The sequence below is a fragment of the Coenobita brevimanus genome, chromosome 89 (assembly GCF_032717465.1).
Source record: "Coenobita brevimanus isolate Jiangsu-jjx chromosome 89, ASM3271746v2, whole genome shotgun sequence".
NCBI lineage: Eukaryota > Metazoa > Arthropoda > Malacostraca > Decapoda > Coenobitidae > Coenobita > Coenobita brevimanus.
In genome coordinates, this window is record NC_137042.1 from 30,029,348 (window position 1) to 30,043,500 (window position 14,153).

The following is a 14,153-nucleotide window of genomic DNA, read 5'->3' on the forward strand; positions in this document are numbered from 1 at the left end:
TTAATCAAAAGGTGACTAAGTGTGCGATACCTCACCATCTTTGCCCTTCTACCTCCCATATTAAACTGGCCATGTGAGGTGGCCAAACCCGGTGGATGAGTTATTGGCCATAAATTGTCAGGAGAAAGTTGCCTTATATATGCGCCCCAGTGTCCAGCAAGTTCAAGACGGAGAGAGGGCACTTTTAGGCTAAGTTGGAGTGCAAAAGGTATCGTGGCCATAAAGTACCAGAAGTGTGGCCTTACATACGCGCCTCTGTGTCCAACAAGTCTCCTTCATTAGGCCATACTTTCCCCAGCACGAAATTAATTATGCCGGCACTCGAGCCTGGAGTTCCCGGCACGCCAACCCGACGGCCTCAGGACACTTGCTGCAGTCGCTTCTAAGAACAAGTCTCGTAAACCACTCTTATTTCGTTTCCTTGAGCGAATTCTAAGGACTTCATTCCAGCCGCGTCTCTTAACCGTTTATGAAGACGTTTTTGTTTGCATTTTTTAATTTGTTTTCATATCTTTATAAATGAATACCTCTGTTTTCAGATGCCCATTGAATCTGTCGCTTTATCTGGTTATATATCTTTCTACCCATCTGTCTCTTGATATCTGTCTATCCAGCAGTTATTATCTGCAGTCTCGTGTAATAAGATTAAATAATCATGAGCATTGTCATTGCCAGGAGACTTTCAGTGAATCTGTAGTCCTCCACCTCGTTGGTTATTTTCTGTTTGAGTTAACAGTTCATTATCCTAACACGAGTATTTCCCTTCATACCTTGACCTTGCGCATTAATAAATCTATGATCCAACGAGAGGTTAAACCAACTCCATGTGCATTTTTGGTGGTCCACCCAGCTTTCCAAACTTGTTATTGCATGAATATCGTTTTCGTAGCAACTTCAAGCAAAATTTCTGCATGCAGTGTACCATACCGCATTAGCGTATAACGAATTATGCAACGTTTACAAACTTCATGATAAATAGTAGAGCTTATACAGAGATTTGGGCATTCAGCAGTCAGCCAGATGCTTTGATTCAGTGCTGTGTGAATATCAATAACAAATATTACTAATGGTTATTGCATCGCACGAATCTTGTTTTACGAGCCTGATTAGAATAAAACTTCCTTTCCCATGTTTCGTTACCAAAATAAGGAATATAGAGAAACGTGTGCCCTATAACTAAATCGAATAAGAACACTTGATTAGAGATAAATAGATAGATAGATAGACAGATAGATAGATAGGCAGGTAGATATTTCTCAACTAGTTAACATTTGGTATAGCTCTGGAGACATGATTGCTATGGCATTCTTTGTGTGTGTGTGTGTGTGTGTGTGTGTGTGTGTGTGTGTGTGTGTGTGTGTGTGTGTGTGTGTGTGTGTGTGTGTGTGTGTGTGTGTGTGTGTGTGTGTGAGGGAGGGGTGGGTGGGTGGGTGGACGTGGGCGTGTCACCTATCATGAGGCCTGTCCCCTCTGCCAGCCCCTCACACCTGACACATCCGCCACAGGTCAAAAGGTTACGCAGCGCTGAACTTACAGTTACATTATCATTTCTGTATAGTGTGTTTATACTAATCATAATTCCGATGGGTGATGTTTTAACCACATGTATAGTAACTTTGGACCAAAAACACTTTGGAATTCACCAAGCGCATTCCTTATCAAATTCAGTGGCATAGTGTGACGTTGGTGAAACTTACTGAAAACCTCTAGTTCTGTGTTGCTGTTGGTTTACTGAAACAATATGTGGTGATTGGTAAGGTATATTATAGATGCTGTGATAAATAGTGTTATCCATCTGCTTATCTGTTTGTCTATGTACTCGTGTTTATCTGTCTATGGCTCATGTAACTGAACACTAACTTTTCCGTGTCTGTTCCTGGATCCTACCTCTTCAGTTTATGATGATGGCAGACTGAGTCCAGATGAAGATATTCAATTTATTTGTGCTCATTTCATACCTAGCTCTACTGAAGTTGGATTATGAGTAGGTGCCAGCTATGAGAGTCAGTTTAAATCGCGGTGTATAATCTGTATTCATATCTTTCGAGCTTGGTAGATCCTACAATATATTCTGTGCTCAGGTGGTGCGTGAGGTGCGAGAGAGGCGCCGCACGAGCCCGGCCCTGCAGCACGGGGACGGGGTACCTTGTCCACATCTCCTCGAGCGGCACACCCTTCCGGACCCCAGCCTCCAGCCCTGCGACACAAGGTAACTCCTCAGAACCACTACCATGCTATACTATTTTCTCTTTAACTGGGCCTCACATTGCCATCTCTCCATCTTGGATACAGAGCTGTAGCGAAGGATTAACATAAGATGATGCTAGTCTCAAAGAAGTGTTATAGATAGGATGTAGAGCTGTAGCATTGTGTTTTTCTGCCAGTGAGCAAAATGAAACAAACTACAGGTTGACGAAAATCTGGACCAACTTCTTATATTCTACATCATCACATCATGCACATACTCCTTTCACCTTTTTTGACCCCAGCCTTCAGCCATGTCACCTTCCACCACCTCACTGTACACTTATTTCTATGAAGAAGCTAAATTTCATATTCTCAATATTCACCGGTTATCTTCAACAAAATTCCTGATAAACATAATAAATCTAGTTTCGTCTTGAATTAATGGGCTAAATAAACATAAATAATATTAAAAACCATTTCGGTTGAGTTTTCCAGTGAAGAGAAAAAATAAATAATAATAATAATAATCACCATCATCATCATAGATATAAACTGCGAAGGGATGTTAATGGCAAATGTTGAATCACTACACTTAATGCCATAAAAGAGGATTACTACCCTGGGAAAAGCAGGATGAGAGTGCTTAATGTTAATTTTTGTGCATGAGGCTGCTTTCTTTTTTTTCTTTCTTTCTTTTTTTTACTGTGTGACGAATTTAGACACTCAAATGGCATAATTTTACTTCACACAGAGGTCTGCGTTTATGACAGAAAACAGAAATTGTCAGATATCTTGCACAGTTGGACTTTGCATCCCTCCAAAAGCTATTATTATTATTATTATTAATTTTTTTAGTAGTAGTAGTAGTAGTAGCAGTAGTAATAACAGTACAGTATATTACTACTACTGCTACTACAACTACTACCGTTATTATTATTTTTATTATTATTATTATTATTATTATTATTATTATTATTATTATTATTATTACAAAAAGCATAATTTCAACACGATGACTTCACCTTTTCTGCACTTAACATGTAACGATGACTGAACTTTTACATTATCACCGAGTCCTAACGGACCCAGGTTCAAATCCCCGCTGGGGCAGGGAACAGTTTAAGGATTTGAATGTAATAAAATTAGACTTTACTGATCTTCCAAAAGTCCCGCCGACATGTCATAAAAATACCCCCGTTAATACCAATACACCAGTCCTGTATGAGACAGCCCTAGCATGTATTCAATATGGACGGTGGGTGTTAGTGCCGAAGTGGTGACATGTTGAGGTACATGGTATGTAGAAGGACTACTGGGCCTTGGAAGCAGGCTGTGAAACCTATGCCCAGAGTCGGACACATAAAAAAAAAAAAAAAGCTGATTCAGATGCTTCGAACGTTTGTGTATTCAAAGCTCCAAGGGTTTATTAAGTCATACACAGACAACAGCCAGTGTCTTATCATTATTTATCTTTATCCCTTTGAGTGCGATAATGTCTATATATATTTAAATATTGCTTTCGTCAGACGATTTGATTAAGTCTCGGAAGATACCCTTGTAGAAATGGGGTTAATGAAGTGTAGAGGAATTCAGTAAAGCTATGATACCGGTAATGACAGCCAATCAGTCTTTACTTGCGACTGGCACTAATAAGTTTTGATAAATGGGGAAGTGAAGCATACATCATAGTAGATTGTGATAATGAATGTATGGCAAGAAAAAGAATGACTGAGTGGATATTGTTCTTTTTATATGTACGAAGTTAACAAGTAATGAAGTTAAGAAGTAATTCCAGCCTAACTGACTAATATTTATGAGATTACCAAGATCTCTTAATATATAGATAGAGTCATGGCAATATAAACGAACACTGAATCCCATCTCTGCTATCAAACACATAAGTCCATTCACTACTACTGCCCCTACTTTTACTTCAGCGTTCATAGATGCCTGAATGAGACGTAGTGGACAAAGGTGCATGTTATCACCAGCAGATGAATGATAATATGCTCCTCAATTACGTCACGCCGAAACATCTGTGAATCAGAAGATAAAACAGAGGCGATGGGAGGCGAGTGAACTACATTACATGACTATAAGTAAATTTTCCCTCTCGCCATCCAAGCTCTCATTAGAATTAACTAAACCCTCGACGTACATCGCTGACCACATTTCATCTGGTGTTCCTCAAGTATTTAAACAAGGCATCCAGAGTTTAGAACACTGCAGTTTTTATTTAATTTCCCCGCGCTGGAATATTAATGTAGGCAAACATCCGGGAGAACTTCCAATCTAAAATATACATACTCGGCTCCTGATAAATATTAAACGATGTAAATTTGGAGTGCAAGCAAGAGAGGACGCGAGGAACGGGGCATGTCCAGTTGATCTATTGTGGAGACCCCCGGCTCGGTAGTTGCACTTTAACTCGACCGTAAACCCGAGAGAGAGAGAGAGAGAGAAAAAGAGAGAGAGAGAGAGAGAGAGAGAGAGAGGAGAATTAATCCATGAGACAGACAGACAGAGTGAGTATAAGTGCAGTGAAATATTATTACCTTACCTGCTGGAACACTGTCTCGATTTCACTTTTTTTTTTTTTTTTTTTTTTTTTTTTTTTTTTTTTTTTAGACTGCTGCCACAGTGCCTCACTATCAAAAAAATATATTCTTCATTTTCGACGGTATATATTGATGAACTATGCAAATTAAACAAAATGTTATGCACGTGCATTTCTATGGCCTTGTCTATCAGCAACATTACCTAGGACTGAATTGCGAAAATGAAAGTTAAATTTAAGTGCCACTAAGTGTTCTAATCCCTTTCAGACTAATGCAACAGGAATAAATGATCAAGTTTATATTTTACTATTGATAACCAACTCTATTCAGCCGTTGTAAGTAACCATGTACTGCATACATACTCTGTTCACTTTATGTTGGCTTAAAATTGCCATCTCTCCATCATGAATGTTGAGGTGCTACAAAAAAATTAACACTAGAATTTGGTGCTAGTCATGAGTAAATTCTATGGCAAAGATATTGAGTTGCAGTATTTTTCTCTCCTGCAACTGAGCTTTGGGAATTGAGTTGCAAAAGGACGAAGATCTCCTCTTAGTTATAATAAATGAAGTGTAGTTATCTATTTGCATATTATAGCAAGCGTTGTAAATAATGAAGTAGACATGGCTAAGCGTTGTAAAATAATGAAGCTGTGTTGTAAAATAATGAAGAAGACATGGGTAATCGGGTGGAGCAGGGTTTATGAGGAGGAGCCCCGCCTTAGCCTGCCTTATCCCGGAATATGTAGGTGCGGGAGTGTCGTCGTCGGCCCAGGCTCCTGAATAAAAGATGAGGGTCGAGTCTTAAGAATTCTGGCTTGTCGTGGTCTTGATAAGATCCCCGCTGCTCCTCCTGCTGCTTCGCCTTTCGCCCCAACGTCATTATTCCATCCATATATAGCAGTCAAAAGCTTCATCTACACTTATTCCCAGCCACAAGCGTCATAATTCATAACTATAGTTCTTTCACCTTAACTTGGCCTAGCCTTTCCTAAGTTGCGTAAAAGCGATTGGTAGTAGCAAGAATGAAGAACATAGGTACGCCATCGGATTGAAGAAGCAAAGGTCGTAGTGAATGAAGGGTTATGTCAAAGACCGAGCAAATTCTAAGTAAACACAGAACCACAGTTCCATTTCGGGCAGTGAAGAGGAAAGGACAAAATTTGTTCCGAACTTTGGTACTTATAATTGTGCATAAGTTTAACTGAGTCCGCGTAACCAATGAGCCAGGAAGGGTACTCTACTTATAGCTCATAACAGTACATGAATAAGAATGAATTTTTGGTCATAAGTGTACAGTACATTCAACAAAAAAAAGTATCGCACGCCTTGGGTTCGATGGCTGTGAAAATGAGCGAGTTTTGCAGATACACATGAATCTATTAACATGTTGTTTAAAAAATATACAACCCAATACGTGATGATTAATGTGATTTCGAGTCTTATTAATTACCAAGGACAGTATTTGCACTTATAATTACAAGATGCCTTATGTATCAAGAGTTTTCCTCATAAATTTTATTACGTTTATAGAGATACCCATTTGGCGCTGGCTCAGTGTAGAGATGAGTGCGTCGACTGGTTTGATATTCCGTGTGTCAGCAGTGACTGACCCCGACCCGTGAGACCAGGGCACTCACGGGATCCTTGTGTCTATATACCTTACCATGCACCAGCCCACGCAACACGGGACACTGTTTCCTATACAGATATCATGGAAAAAAAAACAAATCATGGTCTAGCTGCTCCGGTGTTTGTGAGTCAAATATGTATAGCCCGGGACATATATACAGACAAGCGAAATGTATTGTCAGAAAAAAGCGAATACAACGAGGGATGTTCCGGCTTTCCCGTCGTTGCAGCTGTTGTGTGTCCATTGTTTCTTTGCAATATAGTACAGGGTAGGGTTTTATCTCTTTTATGTCAGTAACTCTATTAGTGAAGGACTTTGTGTCGATGCTGCAACTAATTGGAGGGTTGTTATTCTATATATCTTCTTATTCGCTGACATACTCTCTGTTCTATTTTTCATCTTGCCCATCTAATATTTACTGCACATTGATGAGAAGTTTTGTGCACTTCGGAGAGGTGGGATACTTTGCATTATTTTTCAGTACCTTACCAGCTTAATTACACAACATCACCATTCATCTTCAGGGTACTTTTCAGTTTCTCGTCAGCGTTCTCTGCCACCATGGCCTCCTCCAATACATCTCCCACCACCATACAACCCTACCAAAATCCTCACCCTGTCACAACCATAATCCACACCATTATCATCACTACCACAACCTCACCACTACAGCCTCTCACCAACTCACTGCCTACCATCAACACCCCTACAGCCACTGTCCTCACCACCACGACCATTACTGTCAACCATCCAGCTGTAATGAGGGCTTTCGTTAATTTACTGAACTAATATACGGTCTCTAGTTTTACGTACAGGCACGAGGGGAGTAATTGTGGTTGTTTAGTTTCACCATTGACCTTATAATTCTAATCTACCTCCTCCTCCTCCTCCTCTTACTCCTCATCATCATCATTATTACGCGATTTCGACCTTCTTTTGTTCGACTTCTTGGAGGGTACAACACAGCTTTTGCCTCCTTCCTTTTGTATTAAAAAATGCACCTTATTATTTAAGTAAGATATTACTTATCCTTATCTTTCAGTTCTTTTTGGTGACAGCTGATGCTCTGATATATTATTTCTTCAAAGGGTATATTTATAGACAATTGACAGTCCAAAAATATGCTTGATTGTGTGTCTGGCTCCCTAAAAATATACTTGATAATAAGTCTAACACCCCTGCCTGACCTCTATCTTCCCCAGGTACCAGTGGGTGAGCTCAGCGTGGGGTGCTTGCAAGGCGTCTGTAGGCGAGGGCGAGATGGTGGTGCAGTGTGGGGGCGGCGTCCAGACCAGACAGCTCACCTGCGTCCGTGCCTCAGACCACGTCCCAGTCGCCGACGAGCTCTGCGTCCATGTTGAGCCACCGCCACGCGTCCAGAGGTTAGTTCTTTTGGGGATTACGGGTGGTGCTTCTCTTTAAAGACGACGATGATGATGATGATGATGGTGAGGAGGAGGAGGAGGAGGATGGTTCAATTTTTTACCGGAGTTCCACTTACATGCTGTCGCTATTACCACAAATGCATTGCTTTCTTATGATGGTGCTGGATTTTCTTATCTTTCTCTCCATGTGTGCTTCGCTTTTATGATGCCAGTGATTTACCTTCATACTTTCTTGACCCCCGCTGATGTATCACTTCTATGGTGTCTTTTCTCACACTAAATTGGTACTTTGGTTCTGTACTGCATGTACTGTGGCCAGTATTCCATCTTCCCTGCTGACGTCTATTTCAGCTGTAGTAAAAGCATTTCGGTAGTACGTCACTTCCGTAGGCCTACTGACTTTATGGATATGTGCTGCATGTACTCCTACTGATACTTCACTTGTATTCTGCTCTCTGTTAACGATGGTTCTACACAATCACAATTGTGCAAAGGTAATGAACTCCCACTGGTACTACAGTTGTGTACTGGAAGGTACTGTGTGGTTTAGATGGTGGATAGGAGAGGTGGTGTTGCAGGGATGCAGACAATGCCATCGTTCTTTTTGCATTGTCTGCATGGGCGTCGCATCTTCCAAATTTGTCCTCCATGTTTTATTAATATCAGGTTACTGGAACCTGAATTTTTCTTTTTAGCTGAGAAGCAAGAATTCTGCCTTTGTCTCCATAGCAGTGGTGAGAGAATACATCATTGGTATAGCCTGCAGATTTTCTCTTTTAGAATTGTGCTCTTTATTAAACCCAAAATAACAACCGGATCAGGCAGCAGATTACAGACATCGCAAAATAGCGATACGTTAGTTTCATCCATAACAGGAGTAGCATGACGATTTATGCAGGCAACTTAAGGCATTAGACAAATACGTAAAGATATGCATTAAAAAAAATAAAGAAAAAGAAATAAGCGTCGGTTTACGGCGCTACATATGATTCATAAATTCCCATTCCATATGAAATACAGCCTCTTCTATAATTTCCACCTCTTAGTAAAGTTTCATAATAAAAGGTTTGTATGAGAAAACATGATTTAATGAGGCAACTTACGAAAACTAATTATTGCCAAGTTTGCTGGCGGGCAGGCATGAGAATCAATGCCTTCCTCCCTTACCAGTCACCCCCGCTCCCTCCCTCACCAGTCACCCCCTCACCAGTCACCCTTCTTCCCTCATCAGTCACCAGTTCCCTCTTTTATTTGTCGCCCTCTCTCTCTTACCTTTCACCTACTCCCTCTCTCCCCCTCTGGTCAGACTTCTCCTTTCACCACTAGTCACCTCATCCCTCTCTCATCAGTTATGCCCTCCCTCCAAATCTGAATAATATTATCGATAGCAAGAGAATCATTCAAAAGTGGCCGCTATCATGGAGGAGTTAAAATAATACCTATGGCGAATTATCCATTAGTTCGTATAATATCAGCCACTTGCCTCCTGCTGGTGTCTGTATCTCTAGAACTGATATGTGGCACAGGAGGTATCATCACACCTCTGCCATAACGACTTACTTTCCATAATCATCCTTGACATTCTCTTGCGCTTATTTCATCTCATCTTGATATGAAGATGGTTTGCTTCAGTGACATTCAAGAGGACGATTATTAAAGTGGAATGTGTATAATAAGTCGCGATGGAAAAGGTGCTACGAACTATTCAGAGCCACTTAGAATACGGCCACCTGTCCTGCCTGTTACTGATGTAAGTGCCATTACTGGTGCATGTAATAGTGAACATCGCTGTTGTTGCTGCTACGTCCCTGCCTCATCCGGGGCGGGGTGGGGGGGGGGGACACTGAAGCAACACTCACCAATTAAATATCTGTGTTGCTGCGGTGTTGGTGGGGCTTCTGGGTTTGATTGTTTTTCAAATAAATGGTGAATGCAGTTCTGTGTTGTTTTACGTTTTTTTTTGTTTTTGTCTGTTTGCATTGTTTAACCTTTTCAGTACCAAATGTTTCCCTTAAGCGAGGTGATTTGTATAACAGTTAGAGGTTATTTAAAAAGACGTCATCCAATGGAAGGATTAACAGTTTTAATTTAGGTTGATAATTCCTACCGTATTAATTTATCATGACATAAAACCTGCCTTTCACTTGGAAGTCCACTAAATGCCCAGGCTATTGATTTCCCTGTTAGTGCTGCTATTTTTGCATCAGTTGTTGTTGTCAATGTTGCACTAATTAATACGATGCTTGTCCTCGCCCACGTCCTTCTGGCACCCCTCTCCAAACCCCCCACTCCGAACCCTCAGCCGTGCAATTGCCTCCGTTCCCCTGGCGCATCCCCAACCCCCAGGCAACCCCTTCCCCCTCACCCCGCCTCTCCTCTCCTGGTATACCCCTCCATTCCTTGAACCCTCAGTCCCTTGTCTTTCCCCACCCAGTTCTGTCATTTCCTACCCCTGCAGTTGCTTTCGTCCCCGTGGTATTCTCCCAACTTTCCCTCTTCCCTCCAGTCCACTTAACCCCTAACCTATTTAAGCACAGTCCTTCCCCCCCCCCCTAGCCTTTCCCCCAGCTCTTTTACCTCCACTCTTTTTTCCTCCAATCCTTTTCCCTCAGTTTTTTCCACAAACCCTTTACCTCACAACCTTTTTCCCCCCCCAGCCATCTTTCCCCCAGTATTGTTACCCCAAGTTCTTTTACCCCCAACCCTAGCACCATCCCCAGCCTTGGCACTCCCCCAGCCCTAGCAATCCCCCCTCCTTCCACCGGGATCCCGTCAGTTGGCGTGGCACCGTGCAACATACAGTCGCCCTCAGCATTATTGCAATTGACGTCGTTAATGACGTGCAGGGTAATGGCGCTCCGAATGGTCAGACACACACAATGCATTTCACATTTTTGGAATTAATTTGTTTGTTCCCAATCAAATTCGAGCAGGATAATGACAGAGTGTTCAAATGATCAGTAATCACAGTAATTACAGTTCCCAGCCCACCCACCCCCACCTACACTCACCCACGCACTGTGTTCCTCCCTGACCACCCACTCCCTGTGTTCCTCCTGACCCACTCATTTAAGGGACATGATCTTCTAGTCACTTTGATTCATGTTGTCTATAAATTTGTTAGATATTTTTTGCATGTTTTGTATTGATGTTAAAAGAGATGAGAGGCGTACCAAGGTTATAAACTTTTGAGTAAACTGATCGACGTATAACATTTCAGTGAATTAAAGCGGAGCATTCGCTGCTTTTATCTGTAACTGAATTTTCATGACAGCTCAATTTCTTCTGCAGTAGTAGCAGTAATACTACTACTAATAATAGTAATAATAATAAGCTCAGTCATCCGGGAATTATTGGACGCTGAAACAAACACTAGGCATTGCCGCTCTTGGACTTCAAAATTTCCACTGGCCAAGGGACAGAATCATTCCATATCAATAATTTTCAGACCCCATATAAAATCAAGCCAATAATGTTTTGAAAACTAACTTTATCTCACAGGTACTGACACTTGTACCTGGTATCTTAATTAGTTGTTTGATGAAGATTGTTTTAATTTACGCTCTTCAGTGTAATGAAAAAATTTGTAATAGCTGTAATGAAATGACAAAAGTATTGATAGGATTTCATTTCTTTTATATAGCCCTTTGACAGATGGCGTTGGAATCAGAAATTTTAATATTTTTTAATGGTTTGAACAGAAACAGGGTAATGGTTTGTGAATAGTGCGGGATGTGTCTGAAAGTTTTTCATCTTTTGTGGATGAGGACCAGAAAGAAAATGTAAATTGGTTTTGCAGTTTCTTTCGGGTAAACCTCTCGTTGTATCTTGACCTGCGATTACAAAGTATTTCACACACACACACACACACACACACACACACACACACACACACACACACACACACACACACACACACACACACACACACACACACACACACACACACGTAAAAGCCAGACCTATATTCCGTTTCTCCCTCTGCCAGAAACAAAGGAATGTTTGGTCAGCTCTACATTCACTCTTTACCCAGTGATATTGGACTCTCTCCCAACTCGTCCTGTCCCTTCCAACTTGTTTTCCCCCCAGCGCACAGTATTGTCTGTTGTTCGCCTGCGTCCGCCACAATCAAGTTAGCACCCCCACAGCTGAAACAACCTACCTTTTACCCTTACTTGGCTACCCTTTGCTCTCACGGTCTGCCCTTTTACTCTCAAGGCCTGCCCTTTGCTCTCATGGCTTACGCTCTGCTCTTCCTTGGTTACCTTTACTTTCACACCCTACACTCTGCTTTCAAAGCCTGCCCATTTACTCTCAAGGCCTATGTCTTGCTTCTGCTTCTTTACTCTTTATTTTAATGGCCTACTATTTACTTAAAGTGGTATCTCTTTTGCTCTCCTGGCCTACTTTTTACTTCAAGGCCAACTCGTTGCTTTCATGGCTACCGCTTACTCTTGATTGCCCTTTGCTAGCACGGCCTAATCTTTGTTCTCATTACCTCCTCTTTGCCCTCCCAAGTTATCCTAAGCTCTCACGGGTTACCCTTTGCTCTCACTTGGCTCCCCTGTGCCATTGGCCTACCCACTGCTCTAACTTTGTTACCCTTTGTTCTCACGGCCTACCCTTTCGCTCTCATGGTAGGAGGACCCAGTCCTTTGCTCTTTCGCCCCAGTTTGCATTCACACCCTCACTTCAATATCACTGAAGACATGGCTCTACCCCCACGGCTTGAACACCCTACCATTATATTATTTCAAGGTAACCCCGTGGAGTAATAAGATGGAAAGTACTGGAGAATTATCCTCATAGGGGAACAAGTTTTATAAGTTCTACCATTAATGATGTCTAATCCATTAAGTACGATATTCACTAAATGTGGATGAGTTTGTCTCGATCTGCCTGAAGTAATGTTAAAAAAAAAAAGTCAGTCATCGTGCTGAAGGGATTGAAAGCCCGTTCCTATGTGTTATTGCTCAGCGGGCCGCCAGCCATGACAGTGTGGTGAGACAATATGGCGCTGCGTCATCAAACCAGAGAGAGGACAGGTGGGTCAGGGGCGAGGACGGTGGGCCAGTGAGGGTGATATATATACAGAGCAGCGGTGGAGGTGGGGCTGGCAAAGGTGGGGGTGGGTCAGGTGCGGGGATGGTGGGCCGGGCAGTGATACCGGTATATACAGAACAGCGGTTGGTGGTGGGAGGTGGCGATGGCGGTGACGGTGATAACATACTGCCGTACGTCAGGCCAGGGTGGAAGCGATGCTCCGAACCGCCTGATGATGACGTGCAAGGTACACCGATACTGCTCGGCCGTAGTGTGTGAGATGTAGACGCCCACCAAAGGACGTAAAGTACTCTGACGTCAAACGACCGTACGATGCGAGTAACACTGACGTTAAATGACCGTACCATGTGAATAATACCGTCAATATATGACCATACAATGCAGATAACACTGACATTATACGAACGTAACTTGGTATCAACTCTGACGTTATATGACCGTAACGTTAGAGGTACAGCGGAATAATATGGACCGTAACGTGCGAGGTGTACAAAGTCTGTATGACCATAACATGAAACATACACCGACTTTATATGACAGCGTGCGAGGTACACCATCATCATCAATTATAACTGTAACGTGAGAGGTAACTAACAATATGTGACTGTAAAGTGCGAGTTAGAGAGTTATGTGACCGTACACCTCAAATACATCGAGTAATGGGACCGTAACGCCTGCAATACATCCGCCATATATGACTGTAAGGCCTGAAATACACAGCTTTCAGTGGCCGTAACGCCTGAAATACATCTACGTTATATGGCCGTAATGCCTGAAACACACCGAGAGTATCCGAGCTTCACGTACAACTTCCGCCGTTTATTGGCGCCGCGTCACCTCCGGCCGGGTTCGCTTGAGACATGGCGCCATTAATATTTTCAGAACATGAATGCGTCGACGTACAGGAGCGCCTTTGCCTCGCCTGGCTGTGATACCCACCCATGATGAAGATGAGTTTGACGCAGGCCGTGGACACCGGGCAATAAAGGATATTCCCCAGTGCTGCTAACAATGTGGGATGTAGAGGTTCGCGAAAAAAGCAGAGTAAGAAATTTTATTGGCCAAAAAATTAAGCATGACAGACTACAGCCCCTCCCCAACCCCTCTCCTCCCAAAAAAGAGACAATTTGAATGAGTGCTCCTCCCAAATGAATGAAAATATAGCACAAAAGAGAAGGATTTCCCACCCCCAAAATAAAACACGGATAAAAAAATGGCCCCCCTAGTCCTCCACAGAACAAGAGAAAGACAATAGAGAGCAAAACAGAAAAACTCCTCCCTCCCCTCCTCAAAAAAAAAAAAAAAAAAGTTATATATATATATATAT

General features: G+C 42.2%; 1 protein-coding gene across 1 annotated transcript in view; it reads left to right on the forward strand.

Annotated features, from left to right (window-relative positions):
• Window positions 1-14,153, forward strand: part of LOC145411433 (thrombospondin type-1 domain-containing protein 7B-like) — a 169,524-nt gene that overhangs the window by 128,811 nt on the left and 26,560 nt on the right. The window contains exons 5-6 of the mRNA XM_080281473.1: window positions 2,082-2,209; window positions 7,580-7,759. Coding sequence (XP_080137599.1) covers window positions 2,082-2,209; window positions 7,580-7,759 — 308 coding nt within the window. The remainder of the gene's footprint in view (window positions 1-2,081; window positions 2,210-7,579; window positions 7,760-14,153) is intronic.